The 19252-nt window shown below is 52.7% G+C and overlaps 6 protein-coding genes across 6 annotated transcripts; 4 read left to right on the top strand and 2 right to left on the bottom strand.

Annotated features, from left to right (window-relative positions):
* Window positions 1-1120: 1120 nt before the first annotated feature.
* DSM5745_08410 (uncharacterized protein) lies at window positions 1121-2089 on the top strand (the record flags this gene model as incomplete). Its single annotated transcript, XM_026750426.1, has 1 exon — window positions 1121-2089. The coding sequence occupies one exon, from the start codon at window positions 1121-1123 to the stop codon at window positions 2087-2089; it is 969 nt and encodes a 322-aa protein (XP_026601430.1).
* A 2748-nt stretch (window positions 2090-4837) lies between these two features.
* On the top strand, window positions 4838-7864 carry DSM5745_08409 (ankyrin repeat domain-containing protein; the record flags this gene model as incomplete). Its single annotated transcript, XM_026750425.1, has 2 exons — window positions 4838-5098; window positions 5144-7864. 2 exons carry the CDS (start codon window positions 4838-4840, stop codon window positions 7862-7864), a joined length of 2982 nt encoding a protein of 993 aa, XP_026601429.1.
* Window positions 7865-9118: 1254 nt separating this feature from the next.
* DSM5745_08408 (uncharacterized protein) lies at window positions 9119-10408 on the top strand (the record flags this gene model as incomplete). The annotated part of the gene is made up of 1 exon (XM_026750424.1): window positions 9119-10408. One exon carries the CDS (start codon window positions 9119-9121, stop codon window positions 10406-10408), a length of 1290 nt encoding a protein of 429 aa, XP_026601428.1.
* Window positions 10409-10784: 376 nt separating this feature from the next.
* Window positions 10785-11747, bottom strand: DSM5745_08407 (glycoside hydrolase family 16 protein; the record flags this gene model as incomplete). The annotated part of the gene is made up of 3 exons (XM_026750423.1): window positions 10785-10883; window positions 10945-11393; window positions 11456-11747. 3 exons carry the CDS (start codon window positions 11745-11747, stop codon window positions 10785-10787), a joined length of 840 nt encoding a protein of 279 aa, XP_026601427.1.
* Window positions 11748-14630: 2883 nt separating this feature from the next.
* On the top strand, window positions 14631-15569 carry DSM5745_08406 (uncharacterized protein; the record flags this gene model as incomplete). Its single annotated transcript, XM_026750422.1, has 2 exons — window positions 14631-15051; window positions 15109-15569. The coding sequence occupies 2 exons, from the start codon at window positions 14631-14633 to the stop codon at window positions 15567-15569; spliced, it is 882 nt and encodes a 293-aa protein (XP_026601426.1).
* Window positions 15570-16404: 835 nt separating this feature from the next.
* On the bottom strand, window positions 16405-19105 carry DSM5745_08405 (uncharacterized protein; the record flags this gene model as incomplete). The annotated part of the gene is made up of 7 exons (XM_026750421.1): window positions 16405-17282; window positions 17344-17525; window positions 17577-17610; window positions 17683-17894; window positions 17943-18044; window positions 18099-18694; window positions 18761-19105. The coding sequence occupies 7 exons, from the start codon at window positions 19103-19105 to the stop codon at window positions 16405-16407; spliced, it is 2349 nt and encodes a 782-aa protein (XP_026601425.1).
* Between the last annotated feature and the right edge of the window lie 147 nt (window positions 19106-19252).

Genomic DNA, 19252 nt, shown 5'->3' with positions numbered 1-19252 from the left:
GTGATGCAATGATGGTTACAACCTTACTTTGTTCTCTGAATCCCCGTTGTGATCTTGGGTTGCGCATCGCACGTTGCACGTTGCACCACGGGTGATACATATATAGCGTTGTTGCAGAGCGTGGCAGGTTGACGTTGGCGACGCTTGTCCGAAAGGATGGAGTCGCAAGCGAAGGATTGATCGTCTCCCCCGCCTTCTTGAGTCTGTCGTTGCCATTGCTGGACTGAGACTCCCACGAGCCGAGACTAGACACAGAGCGACAGGATGATCCTGGGTCTGCCTCCCACGCTGAGACGTCCTGAACCCCTAGAACGACATGATGCATGCAGCCAACTCACCGCCGTTTGGGCAGGGATACTGGCAGGAATGGCATTGTCGTGAACTCCCATTGATTAAATTGACGTTGGAGCAGTTGCAGTGGCACAGATATTGAACTCTGAACTAGGATGATATTAATCCTCCTGCAGCAAAAGCAAGCAAGCAGCAACAGCAGCAGCAGCAGCAGCAAGCACCCAGCCCCCCATGTCTGCCTGAGCCCTCAGGTTCATGTTCCAATGTCACAGGTAATTCCCCGAATAGGAAGGAAACTGTAAGGAAACTGTATACATGTCCCATAACATCCCGGTACGAGTAGCAGGGGAGCCCGGGCCCGCCCGGCCAACCGGAGGTGGAGAGCGGCTTTGACGGCGGGCTGGATACGGCTAGCGCGGTAAGACACGGTATCGGACCCACGGGGCTGACGGGGTCTTCAATCCCTCACTGACACTGACACTGAACCGGGATCAATTCCAAATCGCCTGCTTGTTTGGTCTCTACCTTGCTTCATTCTAAATTCTCCCGGCTTCTCTCTTTTCTTTTTTGTTGTCGCTCGCACTTTCTTTTTCTACTTTACACTACTTCCTTACTCAACGACCTTCCTTTCAACATTCGTCTCCGTTTCTGATCGACTCCCGCCTCCTGTCCCATGGAACTGGCCTAGGGTGCCGCCTGTCACCCAACACCAGCTCACTCCTTTCACTCCACCGCATACGTCTTCGAGCTGATGATACCACGAGTCTGCCTACGACGAAACGACCCCCACCTTCCTATATACTGAGACACAAATACCGTCGAGAAGAGTATGCCCACACACATGGACGCCCTGGGCGCCTTCACCTACCTCGCCGACAACCTCCCCTCCTGGATCTCCCGACTCGCCGACCTCACAGCTCACACCTCCGCCAAACACGCCGAGTTCGCCGACGCATACAAGAAGCACTCGACCCCCTCCAAGCCGCGCCGCCGCCGCAACAGCTCCGTCTGCTCGATCCAGACCGACTCGCTCACCGGAAGCCGCAGCCGCAGTCGCAGCCACAGCAAGGGCGTGAAACGCCGACGGGGGAGCGACGACGGCTCGCCGGACTCACGCGACGCGGACGGCGCCGCGATCGTCAGTACGCGACACAGCCTGATTATACACTACGATGGATACACGCAGAAGACGCTGGAGGAGATGGTGCGGAATATTGGGACTGCGCGGAATAACCTAAGGAAGGGGAAGATTGCGCAGATACCGCTGGGTCTGGGTGCGGGGAGGAGGTCGTTGCAGCCTCGGAGTGCCGCCCGCGCTTTGCTTCCGGCGGTCGACTCGGATATACCCGAGGGGGATCTACTGGCTAGTATAAGGGCGACAAGGAACAGAGGCCCGCCTACGCCGCAGGTCGCGGCGAGACAGTCGCCGTTTGACCTTGCGGATAAGAATCTGGAGCTTGCTCATAGCTTCTGCGAGACGGCGGCGTACCATTTTCTGAGGGCGGGAGGTTGTGCGTCGGAACTCGAGAGCGTGAAACAGCGGTTTACGGTCCTGCTAAAGCTTGCTACGGAGGAGGTCCAGCGGTTACAAGAGGAGAAAAAGGAACAAGCCGGCAAGGAGGGAATGGTGGGAAAGGAGGCGGAGCCCAAGGATACGGCTACGGTTACAGTTACAGAAACGACGGTGTCGCTGAAGCGACCAGCGTCGAGCGAGGGGCCGATCGAGGTCGACGATGAGCAGGCCTCGGTGGAATCGATTGATCTGACGGCGTTCCGGGTAGGTCGGTTTCGGCGATGATCTCGCCTTGCTTTGGTCACATTCGACAAATTGCATTGAGGCCACGGTCTCACACCTATCATTATCATCTCATTGGGTTTTTGGTTCTGGGTCTTGGGTCTTGTTATTGGGTTCAGCCATCATTGCCAGTCATAGCGGGGTCTTTCGTTTCTTCCACATCCGAGCGTGTCCTGTCCTGTCTTAGGTTCCTGACTGAGCGTGGCGTTGGCGGAGTTTCGGCATTCATCTCATTACGGTCGTCGCATTTACGGATCGTATCTATCTATCTAGTGGTTGGCAGGGTATATAGCCAGTACCACGGCATCTATGCAAAACAKCATATCAAATCATATCATATCATAATTCACTCCATGTCCTATCCTCTTCTCTTCGTTATTCCCCCTTCACCTTCTGAGATTGTTGAAAGCCAAGCCTATGAATCTGATAGATCACCCAGGACTAGGAGCAGCGTATCGCGTGTGCCTAGCCCGGTGGATCCCCGCTGCACCGCCTATTCGCCATGCAGTCATGCACCTTAAAGCCCGGCGATGGTCCCCGAGGACCCCGGGCTCCATTTTCAATTCTTCGGCGTGGGACTGGGCGGGGCCGAGGGTGGGGATGCTGGGTGCTCACTGCTGGATCCCGGCGCCGCTGTATTTTATTTTTCTTTGCTTTTTCTTGCGCTACTCTGTAAGATTTAGATTGAGATTGAGGTTGAGGTTGAGACTGCATGCATGGTTGACGAGTCGATTCGCATCGAGATCTCGGGGCTGTTCGGTTGGGCTTGAGCTCGATGATTGGATGATGCATTGTACTGTATTGATGCGGTTGAGAGGTCTGGTCTGGTCTGGTCTTGTCTTGTCTTGAATATAACCTAAGAGGGGTGTAGATATCAGATGGAAGGTTGTACTCTTGTTCGGTGTCCTTTATGTCTGGTTCGGCTGGAATTGGTAGGATGGATATGGATGGACCTGTACATCGCCGAAAGAGGCAGGCATACGTGTTCGGCGGGCGGACGTGGTTGTGGTTGTGGTCGTGGTTGCACTTGAGCCCAGCCCTAGGTCGATCCATGACGGCGGGGGTTCTTTGTCTGCTCTGCTAAGTAGGTTCTTCCTTTTTTGGCTTCGTGTACATGTCTGGTTACACGGGACTGACTCTTCAGGTAGGGCTTTGTACCCTTTTGCCTGTTGCCTGCATATCCTTCACTCTCCATGCTATGCTAGGGCATACGGTTCAACTAGAGTGGTTTCCACGCTGTGGGCGATGGCTCATTGCTTAGTTTAGAGTAATTGAGAGCAGGACTGGGTCCATAGGTAGCATACCCCGGATAAACGCAGAACATCCTAATGCTGTGAACCATACGGTCCATACCTAGCATAGCTGGACTACAGAAAAGGAAAGTGGGTGGACACTCCGGCTCCAGGGCTCCAGAGCTAAGCTACGCTACATTATACATACTCCATAGAAGAGGGCAAGTAGATAAACGTAAACATAACCTTCACAATGTGCATTGTGCGAAGCTTTGACCACCAGGCCGAAGGTCGAGAGCGAATGGACTATGGAGACTGTGGTATACTCTGTATACCTCCTCCGTATGCACGTCACTACGCCCGGGCCAGCTGGAGCTGGAGGGAGCGTTGGCTGCCCCAATCTCCCATAATATCCTATCTTCAAAGCTTGTCGGCTAACAACTGTACAGTAGATCCGCGTCAGTGAGGCCCTATCCGACATTACGCATGTAGGTACCCCGTCACCTGTGCACCTGTAGCCCCATTGAATCAGGCAGCCCTGTACTGAAATCCACGGGACGGCCCGTGGCCGCGTAGACCGGATAGTATGACAGGCCTGCTTGATCATGTGCCGAGCAGAGGGTATACGGGTATACCTTGGGGTTTATCCTACGTACATAACGGCTTCGAAGTATTTATGAACTTAGGGCTGTCAGCTTATTATACGTGGACCCTTCCATCATAGCTACGGTAGTCGCTTGTCTGAGATTCTGATGCGATAGATATGGATATACATTTTTGGCGGGGGCTTGATCGTCTCGGGAACCGGAGCTGCGTAATCTCTGCCAATTGCACTGGCTCTGTCGCTAGTGCCGCTGTGACGATTAGCCGGGCGTTTATTCTATGTTCTGGGAAAGTATATTCTTGGGAGAAGACATTGTAGGAGAATAATTGTTAGGTTTTGTAGTTCCACCACGGTTCATCTCATCTCACCCCCAGCACATCTCCAGTTAGTGAACGGAGATCTCGTGGCCCCGGAAATATCAGGGTCCAAGAGCAGATATCATGATGTATGTACCCTGCCATCATAATCTTGGAATCGTATGATCAAGTACGAGCGCTTAGCGAAGGATCACATCGACAATGTCATTCCTTGTTTTCCCGACATTTGTATACAGGCACTCAGGCACTGAAGCTCACCCATAAGACCGCAAAGCGATATCGTTCGCTGCTTGGGCGCTATTAGGCGCCCAAGTGCCTCAGGCCACGCGATGCCGTGGCGTGACTCCAAGTATAAACTGGCTGCTACTGTCTTGCCCGACTCGACTCCGGGGGTTCGTCTATTATTTTGGATGAACACCACGCGAAAGTGGATCAAACCCTTTCCATCCAAGACTGATACATTTAAATAGCGATTCAATCAGCATTGAGGCTTATTCACACCGACAGTGTTGTAGCCCCCAAACTGGATAGCGCAGCCGCAGCCCAGCCCAGCCTCCCCATTTCCATCCCATGACGTCCCGCTGCATCAGTTGCACAAATGTCCAGTTTCTGGAACAGACAGCTGAACGGCACGGTCTCGGTCAATTTCACCTACAACATGCCGAAGCCGATCCTGCAGAAAAGCAAAACCGACCCGGTCCATGCGGATGGCGATGTCGATGGGATCGAGCCTGGGGACTTGGAGCCTGAAGATCGTCCCAGTGCAGAAGCCCCGACCCCGCCAAGGATCATCCTCGTTGAACCGCATGATCAGAGCGAGGCAGATGGCTCCCTTGCGCCGGAACAGACGGCTGTTATAGTGAGTTGCGAAAATAGAGACAGGTCTCGACTAACTTATCGCTAGAAACCATCGCCTGAACATGTTCTCAAGAACAACCTTTTGCACAAATTCGCGGCTTCAACACCCCCGGCAAAGGAAGCAAAGGAGAAACTGCTCGTCGCGGCGGAGACATTGATCGCCAATGGTGCTAGTCTTGAGTGCACCGATGACAGCGGGCGGACGCCCCTCCACAGGGCCTGCGCCAGCGGAACAAGAGACATGATCGCGCTCCTCCTCCGCCATGGCCCCAAGTTGAAGGAAGCATGCGATAACCGTGGGAATACACCGCTGCATGTGATCTGTGGCGAGCGAAAGGGATCTGGGCTTGACTTAGCCCTCGCTGTTTGTTTGCTTGTCGACGCAAAGGTCAACCTCAACAGTGTGAACGAGGACGGAGTAACTGCCCTGCACCTCATCGCTGAGCGAGCAGAGGAGGACTGGACCGGGGTGGTGGAGTTTCTGCTGCAGAAGGGGGCAGAGGTTGGGTTGAGAGATAAGTCGGGGAAGACTGCTCTACACAAGGCAGTGGTTGCCGGGTCCGCTGAGCTGGTCGAAATGCTGATCCAGAATGGGGCAACGGTTGACGAAGTCGATGATCTCGGACACTCGGCGCTGCATTTGTGTGTGGTCAGTGAGAGCTTGGAGGCCATGGAGGTCCTGCTCCGGTGCGACGCAGATGTGAACCTGCGGGATGGACGTGGTCATACGGTACTCCATCTAGCCGCTCAGTACGGATGGACCGACGCTGTCGAACCGCTGTTGGAAAGTGGCGCCGACGTCACTATCAAAGATGAAGATGGGTTGACGCCGATGCAGGTGGCCAAGGAGGAAGGAGCTGAAGGGGTGGCGGAGTTGCTTCGCCTGCGAGATGGGTCTTCTAGCAAGCAGAGCTCTAAGCCTCCTTCTGTGCATTATGTACGACCGGCTGATGGTGAACATGAATTGGCTACCCAGCACACTGCGGAGAAGAAAGGCAAAGGGAGAGATGAAGAGGATAAGTCCAGCGAGTGGTCGCAAGATGAGAGGACAGACGACATACGAAGAATGGGGAGGGAAAGGGTAAACAGCAGGGAGAAAGAGAGAAAGGACAGCGATAGTGACTGGTCGGAAGATGATATGGAAGACAGAACAAGGGGCAGAAGGAGAGATAGAGTCGATGACCATGTACATGATTCAGAAGACAGCACTGATGAAGAGGAGGACAAGATGGAAGAATCAACCCAAACACCAAATAACGAGACGACTGAAACGACTAACGACACATCTAACGACGAAACGAAGGAAACATCCAGCGAACACATGATTGAGAGAACAACGACAGGCAACGAACTAACGATTAGGGACGCGATGACTATGGAAGGAACGACCAATGAAGTCAACGGTGACATTGACCAGAATATCTCCATTCAAGCCCACCACAACCTCTGGGCAGGGGTCCAGCGTGACAACGGCGATGGCTTTATCCTCGCCAGCTACGACAACCACGATATCAGCTTCGACGCAAAGCTCGAGTCCATCCGGCCGATCCTCCACGAAGGCAAAGACATGCACGAGATCCAGGTCAAGCTCAACTTCATGAGACCGTACTCAATGGACCACCGCATACGGTATGCAAGGGTGGACGTCAATCTAAGTGCCGGTGGTGGAGATGCCCCCAACATCCGCGCAATAATGCCCCAGGCAGACCGAATGGAGGTCTCTGAGCAGGAAATCACATCAGGCAAGACGTTTACCGTTGGCGCATCTGGAAGCGGCGGGCCATCGAATGTCAACATCAGCATGGAGGGTTCGAAGAGCAAGAAGTCCACATTCAAGGGTGTCCGCATTATCCACGGGGCGATTCGAGATAGAATGCATGCGTCATGGAGGTTATACGAAGAACCCGGCAGCCGAAGCGGCCTACCTGAAATTGTCCGACTGCTACTACTCGTCCACTGCGAGGCAGAATTCAACGTCCAGCTCGCGCTCTCCGTCAAAGCATGCCATTTCCTCACCTTTGGCATTCCCCGCACATTGACAGCTCCAAAGGGTGCATCCTATACCGTCCCCAAATTGAACATCATCACGGCATACGAGCACAACTCTCGATTACGGCAAATGCTCGATGTCGCAGACCGCGCCGCAACCACAATTGAGGAAACCCACAGACTTGAAGAACTGTTTGCCCGCGCCATGCGGGTGCACAAGAAACGCCATCTGATTATGGGCGCCGGCAGTGACGAGGCCCATCTCCACGAGTGGAATGAGATACTCGACGACGCGAGGACCAGCGACTTCACGACACTACGGTATAAACTGCTGGAGATGGAGGAGGCGGATAAACTGAAGTTAGAACTAGAGAGACGGAAGGAGAAGGAGAGGGAAGTCAAACGGGAGCTCGAGCGCTTGAAAGATATCAGGAGGGAGGAAGAGAGATTCCTGGAACGCGACAGACCGTCGAGCTGGACGGAACCGAGAAGAGAGAGGGAAAGAGACAGGCCCTTCTGGCCTGGCCGCGACTCTTACCAGAGTGACTCGGGCTCGCCCCCACCCCCGAGGCCCCGTGCTAGGCCTCGAGCCTCTAGTGTCTACTATGACGATTCCCCAGAGGTGTTTATGCGTCGTCACCGGAGGGCTGCAACGCGGGACTATGGGTATGATGAGCGTGCCATACTCCGGGGGCGTGACCACGCTCCCATCACGCGCAATCCCCTGGACAACTTTACAGCTGTTGGTCCGGGGTATCATGTCTCGCGGTTGGCTTGAGTGCGCGAGATGGCACTGTATATCTTGTTTCGGGGTACGGTTGGACAGCACTATCCTATAGTCTACTACATCGTATATAGCCAAGACCTTCGAGAACTGAACATGTACCATTCGGCAAAGACGTGAGGATCTCCATGCTATAAGCTTAACGTCGAATGCCGCGCCCATCGCCGACGTCCCCATCTCCAGTTCCAACAATGCAATCCCGACGATCCACCGGGCCAGCTTCCCCAACCACACCATATCAAGTCCATATTTCTCTCTCCAGTATCGAATTGATACAACCGACCCCTCACCACATTGACTCCATCCAAACCCCCGAGCTCTGTACCTCCCCTCTCAAAACCATAACCTACCATTGAGACAGCCAAGCGGCGACGGGCCTTCCACGCCGATATCCCGCTCGAGACGGCATCACCCTGGACCGTACGCGTAGCCCAGCTTGCAGTATCTGATATCATCCGAGCTGATGACAATCACAGCACATTCTAATCTCTCCTCCGGAGGGAAGAGCATCCGGAAGTTGGAGGTGCTACGGCTTGGGTACATCCGAGCCCTACTCTACTGCACACAGGACCTCAAGTTCCAAGATGGACTGCACGCAGTACATACCTCGAGATCGCAGCCCGCATCACAATCCGTCCAAGCTATATCGAAGTTCAACTGCCTAGCGGATGTACGTAGACGACACAATCCCGACCTCTGCGACGCAGACCCAAACAGCCCGCCCATCGACACACACCACCCAGCGGTCCGAACGCACCCCGTGACGGGTCTAAAAGTGCTGTACCTACTCCGGACTACGGTTTCCGGCGAAAAGCGTAAGTCGCCTAAGTTGCTTGGCAATCATAGATGGCTAATGAGTCCCCCGCATATCTGATCCTTCCAGTGAGAGCTGCAATGGGCGGAAAGAGAGGCTGAAGAGGAGAATGACGAACAAGATGGGGACATGGTGCCGTTGAGTGCAGACTCCTGCGTAGCTGCTGGGATTTGTGCTTCAGGTTGCTTATTTGAAACCTCACGCAAGTCGCCATAAAGAGGATAGACGGCAATCTGGCTTTTTAGATTCATTCAAGGCTATGACATGAAGCATGCAACACCCGCTATTCTTTGTCTCTAGCCAGCAATGGAAACCAATATGTTTGGCACTTAGACTGCGTTTGCGTGCCAGACAGGTAGGTAGCCCTTCCCTTCTTCCAAATTCTCTAATCCACACTCTCTAGGCATCTAACGAACACCCTCACTCTCACCAGAATGTCCCAGCCCAGCAAGTCAATCGCCACATCCCCCGGAACCGCCCTGGAATTCAAATCCTACGACGAAGACCAGGCCTATCTTGCCAGTGAGAATCCAGAGCCGCACAGCCGCTCATCAACAGTCATCTACTACGACTACAACCGCTCCGCAACGTCGCCGAGGACCTCAAAATGGTGGGTGAAGGTCACGTTCCGGGGATACGTCTACGGGCAGAAGGTCCCAATCCACCAACGGCAGAGAGAGCTGGAGAACTTCGTGCAGTGTATTGACTTCAGCTCGATCCCTCTGCTCGATGATACCGTCACGGAAGTCCTTCTCGACGACCCGAGCACAACCTCGTTATCAGAAAAGACTGAGGCTGAAGAACGGGTCACGGTCACCGGTGCTGTGCTCAAAATGCACGCTGGGCATAAACTCAACCCAAACAATCCTTTTGCACCCGTTGCTGCATCACTGCGGTATACGACGCGCGAGGACCCAGCGAGGGTGATATACCCATCCCTCGACGAGTTCGCTTCCTTCCAGCGCATCCGGTCCGAGATCCTAGTTGACCGCACCGAGATCAACGACCATGTCTTCCGCGTGCGACATGGGCCACGTAACAAGCCGTACATCCTCAAGACCGTAAACCGCGCATTCTACAAGACGCACGATACAGAGGCCATGCGCAACGAACTCGGAACCCTTGCGCGCTTCCGCAATGCACCGAATCTCGTCCAAGCCGCTGGCGTCGTTGTCTCGCAGAACCCGTACCAGACGTTGAGAACAGCAGACCAGCCGACACAGGACGTCATCATCGGAGTCCTGCTGGAGTTCTACCCAGGCGGCTCGTTGAGAACTATCATCCAGCAAGACCCCGGATTGAATGGATATCCGTGGCAACGGTGGGCGCTCCAAGTGACAACTGCTCTGCACGGGATCCACCTCGCGGGAAAGACGCACATGGACATCAAGACAGCGAATGTTTTCCTGGACGCTGATGGGGATGCAGTGCTGATTGGGATTGGCGGCAATGGCTGGGTGACGCCCGGGTGGACGGCGCCGGAGCTGAGGGATACGATTTCAGGTGGCTGGGATCATTTGCCGTTTGAGGCGAGACGGTTGAATGACTCGTGGGCGTTGGGCAAACTCCTACTACAGATTACGGGGTACGTTGACAATTGCGATGCTGAGAAGGTGGTGAGTGATGTTGGCAGAGCGCTTATGGGGGACAGTGTGTACTGGGCGCGGATGAGTTTACCGGATGCTATAAAGAAACTGGAGGCTGCTGGGATAGGGAAGCAGTGAATACTAGGTTGCCATGTTGAATATGATAACCCCACCCATCCTGGCTGGGTTGCGCGCAGTTGAAAAGACGTGGTACTTGTTTGAGAGTTAGGGCTAGGCGGTCCCGCTGCCCTGCAACGGTTTCGCATACTTCGAAAGATTTATGGATAGTATTAAACAACTGCCATATTACCTGGACATTTTATGTAGAATTTCTGGTTAGATTAAGACCCTTGATTTTGATTATCTGTATCAAGCACCCTGCCTCAAACAATATATGAACAGGTATATATCATGGATTAGACATAGACATCGCATCACTGTAGCACGGTTTAGTCCAACGTTACATTTAACCGTCTTCCACCAAATATTCGCATTCAGATCAGAAGCATGTAACCTAAGCAAGGTTATAGTAGATCTCAATATATTCAATCTCCATATACGCAGCCGCCCCAACAGCCATGTCGCCAGTCCAAAGGGGACCACCGTCTCCCCACTACAGCCAATTAGCAAGCACCCTCAAAGAATATAGTCCAAGGAGACAAAAACAAACATACCATATTCAAAATAACCGTACTCGGCTCCCTCGGAATCCCATACGTCTTCGTATGCGCCAACTGCCCATCCAGATACCAGGAGCTCAAGTCCGGCGTCCAATCCAGCCGATGCGTATGCCACTCGTCCCAGCTTGCGCCATCCAGCATCGTCGCCGCAACCGACGCGCCGGGGATCTCGTTCCCGTCGGCGTCGAGCCCGGGCTGGTTCGTGTAGCGGATGGTGGTTTTGGGGTCCTGCGTCAGCACCTCGATGTCGCTTTCGTTCTCGTTGTTGAAGTAGGTGAACACGCCGGCGCAGGCGCCGGGGTCGCCGCGCACGCGGAATCGCACGTTTATGCTGGCGTGCAGGATGTTGGAGAGCTTTGTGTCGATTTCGCCGCTTGAGATGAAGTCCGTGTTGCGGGTTGCGCGGAGGGTGAGGTGGCTGAGGCCGGAGGAGGGGTCGCGTTCTGTGGGGGTTAGTGGATTTGCACTTTTTCGTCTGTTGCATGGGGAACGGCGAGGGACTCACGGATGTAGACGTTGCCGTTGCTGTATTGCTTCCTGTAGGGAGCGTTGGGGCCTGCGGGCGACCCCCAGGTCTCGATTCCCCAGTCATTGGTGAAGAGGGCATCAGTCAGGTATCCCTCTTGCACAGTGGCCGCCGATGACTCTGCATCGTTGTTGATCCTTGCAGGCTCAGTTGTCGGAGCATCTAGATTCCGGAAGTCGTGGAACATGTAATAATTGTAGACATACTGGCTGCTAGCCGGCGTAGCAGCCGCGAAGGCAAGAAGGACAGAGGCCTTCATAAAGGAAATCATGGCAATGTCTCTGCTCTGTGTTGCGTGACGGGAGAAAAAGTCGAGGGCTGAGGAGCTGAGGCGCCTATTTATACCTGTGGAGGCTGTGCTGATGGGTTGATTATTCCCCGACGGTCGTCTTGGCTCAGGGACGAGTCAGGGCAATGGCGCACTAAACTAGTTCCAGACTGTAGAAAGTGGGCGGCTGAAGCAGCCCAGCCAGTAGACTGCAAAGGCCCCCAAAAAGCCCAGCCCTAAGAGTTGGTAGCGCCAACACCCTGCCTTAGCGCTCTTCTTGACTGGATGCCGTGGCTTGCCAAGCTCTTCATGCCCTGAATATCCTGTTCAGCTGCAGACCCTTGGCGGCATCATCCGCTCCCTCCTCCACCCACTTCCCTGCCGGACTCTTGTTGGAGATTCTAGCCCCTTTCTGCCCTGAGGCTGCCTCCATGTACGAAACCCTCCACCGATGCTTCCACTAAGGCATAATGCAGTCTTTATGATATCACATAATCGTGGGCAGAGACAGAACAAATCTTGAAAAATAAACAACACGACGAAAATATCCATACTTAGTTAGTTATGATTAGATTGAAGTTACTACAGACTCGACATGGGTTTTTGATCTAATAAATGCCATAACCCACAGCAGGATTCCCACTTCTGAATGTGGTTCATCTCCTTTTTCTGAGAACCTGTGCTTTGTTATTTCGCCTGCCCTCCATTAGGTACCTGAACCGCACGCTAACTCTCCCCTATAAGGATTCCTAATGTAGCCATCATAGTAGTTCTAGTCATCGCCGCCGTCGTCATTGAAACAGGGGTTTTATGGAAGGCTGGACATTTTTCTCCCGACTCTGGGACCCTCATATTGTAGCAAATACAGCTGGTTATTGAAGGAATGTTGATGTTAAGCTCGGAGATGCTCGTGGTTTGATGATATTCACTGAATCTAGGCTAATGGAAACGTCGTAGATGGTGAAATATACGTGCTTGAGGAGCCAAGGATGAGAGCCTTGTTCATCAAGTAGGGAAGTCTCGTCCTTTACGTGAAGAGGGCCCTTAAACAGCTCATCCTCACCTGACCCAAAAGTTCAATGCAACTGGGTATAACTTCCTGGTGTGTCAGTGGTAGGGCTGCGCCCTTTTAGGTGTCTGGCATGTGCTCCCCAGGTTAGAAGTGCAGGTGGATCAAAAGCAAGTCCTACCTAAAGACCCGTGCTTTCTCCGACCCTCCACACATCCCAAGTGTGGATAGGAGAAGGAAAAAGGCAGATTCTGGCCCGTAGCGGCCGGATCCATGAATGGCGCGGTCCAATGTAAAAATGCGGTCGGGGCCGTTCCCGTCATTGCCAATCTACTCCGGTCCAGTTCCACGGATCGTTGAGCAGAAGGTTGCGAGCCGCAACTCTAAATCAATGTCTCAAGACACACACCAATCAGACGTCATAGGAGATGCAGGATTGCAACAAATCGCCAAAATCCACTTTGAGGACCTTAACCAGTACCGACGTGCCGTTGAACAGGCCCGGGTTAACTCTGATACCTCCAGCTGGATGCTGAGGTCGAAACCCTAATCACCGACATCTGTAGGCCTTTCTCTACTTTATAACGGCGAAGCCGGCGCCCAGACTTGGCTGCTGGTATGCCCCATTTTCCGGGGTATTGTACTCAGGATACGGCCATCTGGAGTATGCATATGCTACATCTAGAATACAGAAGATCTACCTCCACCCTTCGCATGCATCTACAGCCATTACATAACAGTCGGCCTTACACTCTTGACAAGACGCTCACCGACCCGTCTAACAATCGCAAGCTTTACGAGCCTCGCCTGGATCAAGAGCCCTCATCCACGTCATTGGGGCCTGCAATGGGCAATGGAGTTCCGGTTTCGCAGCTTCGGAAACACGAACGGCAGATGCTAGCCCTAACTGCAGTACGGAGTACGGAGTAGATTGGTATATAGTTAGGTCGCCGGGTGGTTGTTGCTGAGAAAGAGGACAGAACAAGGATTGACCCCAAATAATCAGGATTAAATTCGAGACTGTAGGAGTCAGCTAGATATAGTTATGGAAACAAGAGTGAATGCTCAATACAAGACGTTTTGGCTAAAACATAACGCAAGCGTTTATAATTAGAAAGACTAGACAAGGGAGCAGCCCCAAGCTCTACTATGATATATTTTTGCTACTCACCTCATCAGCATCAGGTTGTGGAAAATGTCATGACTCGTGAAATATGCCACGATAATCGCTGAGGCTCCTCCTATACAATGTCTGAGCACAATGGAAAGAACACCAAGAAGTTCAACCTTGTCAAACATGGGCAATAAAAGCGTGCAGAAATCCAACAAGGGCGCTATAGCTTCTTGGTTGAGCAAAATCTGATGAGTTCCAGGGTTGATGGTGGCTGTGGTAAATGTTATTGAACGTGCATAATCCTGTTCATACGCCCAACCCACTACGGTTATAAAATAGATACAGGAGATCCGGCGGTGGCCGAGAAGGACGATGCGATCCTTGTGGAGTCAAGCGAGGCGAGGTGTCTCATAGCAAGGGTCCATGTGGCTTTCTTGCAGCATTAACTGGCGGGTGGCAGATCTCACCCTGCATGGCGTTACATCGGATGGTTGCCGGACCCCTATTGGTTCGTGCAGGGACAAGTGAGCTGTCTCAGCCATAATTTGGAGATCGATCTCGGCATGATATCCCCAGGTTCGATCCTGACGGTCAGGGCCTTCCTTTGACATCAGCCAAGTCATGATGTTCTTGGCGGCATCGTGTCTAGGGCTATGCACGAGCATTCGTCGAGGTCTCCTCCTGCCAAGCTCTTTCCTCCAATTCTCCAAATGGCAGCATCTGCGCCCTCGGTGAAACATCGTGGCCAGAGGTCGGCGTGAGCATGGTTGCGAACGCCGTGAACACGTCTGCCGGAAACCTCCCACTCACTTTAATCGACGGATACGGTGCAAACGGCTTCACCGGTTACATCTATGAGGGCTATGAGTACTCGGACCAGGCACTCTTCGTTGGGATTGATCCCGGGCTTGGTGACGACGACTATCCGTCTGGCTGCGCGCTCATGATGCAGTACCAGAGACAGACGTTTCTGCTGCAATGGACTTCATCCGAGGAAGAAACGGGGACCGAGAACTCCAATTCCAACTCCAGGGATGACAGTTTCCAGAATACGACATCCTGCACCGGTCTTCTCGACCTCTGTAGCCAGTCGGTCATTATTGAGATAATCCGTAGCTTCAGGGACGACTCGAACAACACGTCCAACAGCACCAGCGGGTCCAAGTCCGAGTCCGGGGACAGATGTTCACATCTTACGCAACACGTCAACGGCCAACTCCGCGGTAACGAATTCAGCTGAGGGCAAAGCTCGTGGATTGCCAACTTCATGAACGTCACCGGCGGGCCCTTGCCTGACGGAAACGCCAACAATGCGAGTGACGAGAGGCTAGGAAACGACCAATGCAGCCCTGTTCTGCCACAAAGTGACTGGAATCTGTACAAGGTTGCGGATATGCGCCTCTTTTACTTTGTAAATGCGCCCGATGACAAGAGTGTGAACGAGTTTTACAGTCCCGTCTTTGGTGGTCGCGCGGGCTTCACCCCTGTAATGACCGTTCTTTACACAGATGGTGGACAGAACGACAATGAGAACGGCACCGACGCTGATCCTGAAGTGCAATTTACTTGCATGAAGACCTTCCACCGTGACGGAGAGCCGCGCCAAGAGCCGTTTGGAAGCGGCGCTGTTGCTCGACCAAGGGGCTCTCTGTCTTTCTCGGGGACTCTTCTGGTTCTTGTTTCTATCCCTTTTGGTTTGTAGGTAGATGCAGGCTATTCATTGTGTTGATACTCACTTCGACTCAAGTAAGCTATTCTGTTCCCGGGCAGGGCCCAGGAGGACGAATAGCAATACTAGTTTCTTAGCTAGACGGCTTTGATGCTGCGGCATCGGTGGTCTCCAAGCGTAGCAAAGATGGACTCATTGACGAACAACATGGTCGGCTATTGATGTCCTACCGTAGACAACAACTCCTGTTCATATAGTCAGCTAGTATTCAGGCATCAAACAGCCGAAGTACATACTAGCGTTCTCTGCATCTCTTTTCTCTGTCCGCTCCAACCGACTTCTGCGAGATTTAGTTTCCGTAATTGCTTATTACGAACGTACTGGCCACTATAGTTAGCATTGACAGGGAAGATGAGAAAGAGTCCCAACAGTCGCACCTCTTCGATGCTATCTTTCACGATATACCGCGTCACATAGACAGTTTTCTGCTGCCCGAGTCGAAGCACGCGGCCTATAGCCTGGTCTTCGATAGATGGGTTCCACTGCGGCTCGATGATGTGTACTCGGTTTGCCATCGTCAGGTTTAACCTGCGTGTTACGTTAGCAAACCTTAGAGGCACGGCAAGGGGAAGAGTAATACCCAACAGCGCCGGTTCCCAGAGTCATCAGCAGGACATTGTTCTGGGTCTTCTCGAATGATGCAATAATAGCATCTCGCTTCTTGGGTGGCACGGAGCCATCGATCTGCAAGACCGGAATACCTCGACTCTCAAGAAGGCACGCGACAATGTGTAGCGTTCTCGTCCATGACGAAAAGACAATACTGCGCGGTTAGCTTGGTAAATTGGCGTTGTATTGGGCTTATCGCTCACATCTTATCGGTCCGACACTGCACTGATATGTCACTCATCAAGCACGAAAGCTTTTCTGACTGGCCAAGGTTGGCGATGTTCGAGGCGGTTGGTTTAAATCGGTCCTGATTGTTTGTTTTCTCCCGCTTGCCGCTTTTGCCGCATATCGGACATTGTTGTTTCTTGGGCCGCTTTGTGAAAATCTTGTTGATAGGCGCTGTTTGGTTCTCGTTACATTGGCCGAAGCAATCGAGGCACAGTAGATGATGGCACTGGGTAAAAACACCATAGTCCTGATGGGTGGGATCGTCGATGGACAAGATATCACAAGAGCACACTGCGCATTTCGCCTCATCCGATTGCTGTAACAACGCAAATCTCTCTTCCTGTGAGGTAGCATCCTCTCCGTATGCTTCCCATGCGCGATAAAACGTTCCAAGAGTGCATAGGAGCCTTAGTTTGAGAATCATCTTGAAAACCGCGCGACGTGCATCAGCTGGTCTGCCTTCCGATACAGCGGTTTCAACCGTCAGATTGACTTGCTCAATAATGCGAGAGTATTCGGATGTTTCAACCAAGGACAGTTTAACTTCATGTATAGTTCTCTCGGGCTCTGGAAGTTTCAGCAGTTCCTTGGTGCGTCTTAGACAAATCGAGCGTAACAGGATCTTGAGGTTGGTAAGACCAACTGCTTGTCCTTTTTCGACCGGCGTCGTAATGTGCTGCCGGAAGTAGGGATTGCTATCGAGCTGCGAGATTCTCAAGAATCGAACCAAGCTGCCGAGGTCTTGCAAAGAGTTCTGGATGGGGGTGCCGGTGAGACACCATCTAAGCTGGGCGGGTAAACTGGCGACTGCTCTAAACTGCGCTGTACTCGAATCCCGGATATTATGAGCTGAGACCGGAACAAATCAGTTCACCGCAATGCAGTTGACAAAAATTAAAGGATATGGTACCTTCGTCAAGTACTACGCGAAACCACTGGACAGCATGAAGACGGCTCGCACCGGCCCGAAATTCAGCAGAGACAGTGGCGTAGGTTGATAGTACGATCTCACATGCCGCGAAATTACTACTACCGTGTGCACGGTTTGATCCATGGTACTTCATGATCCGGATAGAATGCGCAGCAAGGTGGCTGTACTGCGGTCAGCGCTGCAATTACAGAACGAGAATCGGAGGCACTCACCTTGCGATCTCACGTTTCCATTGGCTGATGATTGCTGAAGAGTTGGAATCAGCAGCAAAACACCTTGAAACTGGAGTTATTGGGAGCGCCGAGTCTCACTACTTACTTTCTGATGGTACGATAACGAGCGTAGCTCCAACTTTCGACAAGGAAGTAGACGGCTCCGAGGTCGCCCATAGCCTTGCAAGGCCCAAGCTTCCGACAATCGCAGAAAGAATAGTCAACGTCTTTCCTAGTCCCATCTGGTCCGCCAGAATTCCCCCGGCCTTGTCCTGGGGTTGAGAGATATTCCTAGCGCCGGTGATCTTATGTTCATAACTGCAAACTGTCAGGGCCCAATACACCTGCGGGATATGGGACACTGACTACTTTGTCTTTCCCTTGGTGACAGTATGCCATAGCGCGAAGGATGTCGAGGGTTGCCAACCCTCTCGTTGAGCGATAAAATCGACCCCGGTTCGTTGATGACTAGATCGCTCGGTCAGGGCTTTGTGACGCATTCAGCAGATGAGGCATTGGTACCTTAGTAGTCTCTGGGTCACCCTTTTGTCAATTTGAGCGGCGCCTAGCAGTGTGGACTGGTCAAGAGTGTCGAGGAAAGACGACGCTTCTGCAACGATATTGAGACTCTGTCCGCCATTCGAGCAAGACTGAATTTGCAGGACCTCCGTCGATTGTCCTAGATCCCAAACATGAGGGTTGTCGTACACTCTGCCTTGAATGTTGTACCGGGGAACCTGAAGGTAGAAGCCGTAATGTGACAAGATCGATCCTATTTCATCCCTGTGGACCGAGGGCCCAGATATCACTATCTCCACGTTGAAGTCAACGGCCTTCCCGCTACTCATCCATGTTGATATTGCTCCGGCTAACTCCTTGCCCTCCACAAGTAGATCGTATTCAATTCTGCAGAGCTTATCCAGACCGTGGATTGTTTGCGTAACTCTGGTATTTAAGACGGCAATATCAACCCCCGATGAGAACTGAAGAGCCAAGTGATTGTCCCGTTGTACCATTGTGAGTCGTACCATCTCCTCGCCTGAACCATCGCGGGCAACTCGGGACGTGCTCTCCGCGATTCTCGCATCGTCCTTCAATCGAGCTTTCACTTCGCATAACTATTGTAAATCATGAAATCGTTAGTGAAATGTAACGCAAGGTATCAAACGCGCAGATCGTATTACCATTCCGAAGCAAGCGTCTTCGGGCTCTGCGGTGATGCCGCCTGCAGCACCATCCCCTTGTGCCCGTTCGTAACGGCCCACGGTCGATAAAGGCGGTTCATTCGACGGCTCGTCAACATACCGGTCCGAAGGACTGTTGGCAGTGCCAGTACTGGGAATGAAAGGGGATAAGATGAAAGGAGACGATAGAGGACTGGGGGAGGGGCTGTTGTGCGGAGAAGAGAAGAGCCGCGGCGGCCTGAGGCTCGTGGTTGCCTCAAACCGTTTGGACCGATCCCTCTCCTCCCTCTCTTCGCTTCCATCTTCAGCCTCCCAGATCGTCCGCTTTGGCGATTTATCGTTCATTTTGAACCGTGATCGGGTTCTTGGAGCAAGATGAAGCTACGAGTGCGCCGAAGAGAGGCTCAGTGTTGTCTAATTTCTTTTCTTTTTCCTCTGCGCCACATTTGCAGGGGTTGCCAACGAGACAGCCTTGCGAGTTGCCTATCCAGG

This window comes from Aspergillus mulundensis (genome assembly GCF_003369625.1).
Source record: "Aspergillus mulundensis strain DSM 5745 chromosome Unknown scaffold_9, whole genome shotgun sequence".
Taxonomy (NCBI): domain Eukaryota; kingdom Fungi; phylum Ascomycota; class Eurotiomycetes; order Eurotiales; family Aspergillaceae; genus Aspergillus; species Aspergillus mulundensis.
This window is presented reverse-complemented; position numbering and strand designations above follow the sequence as displayed.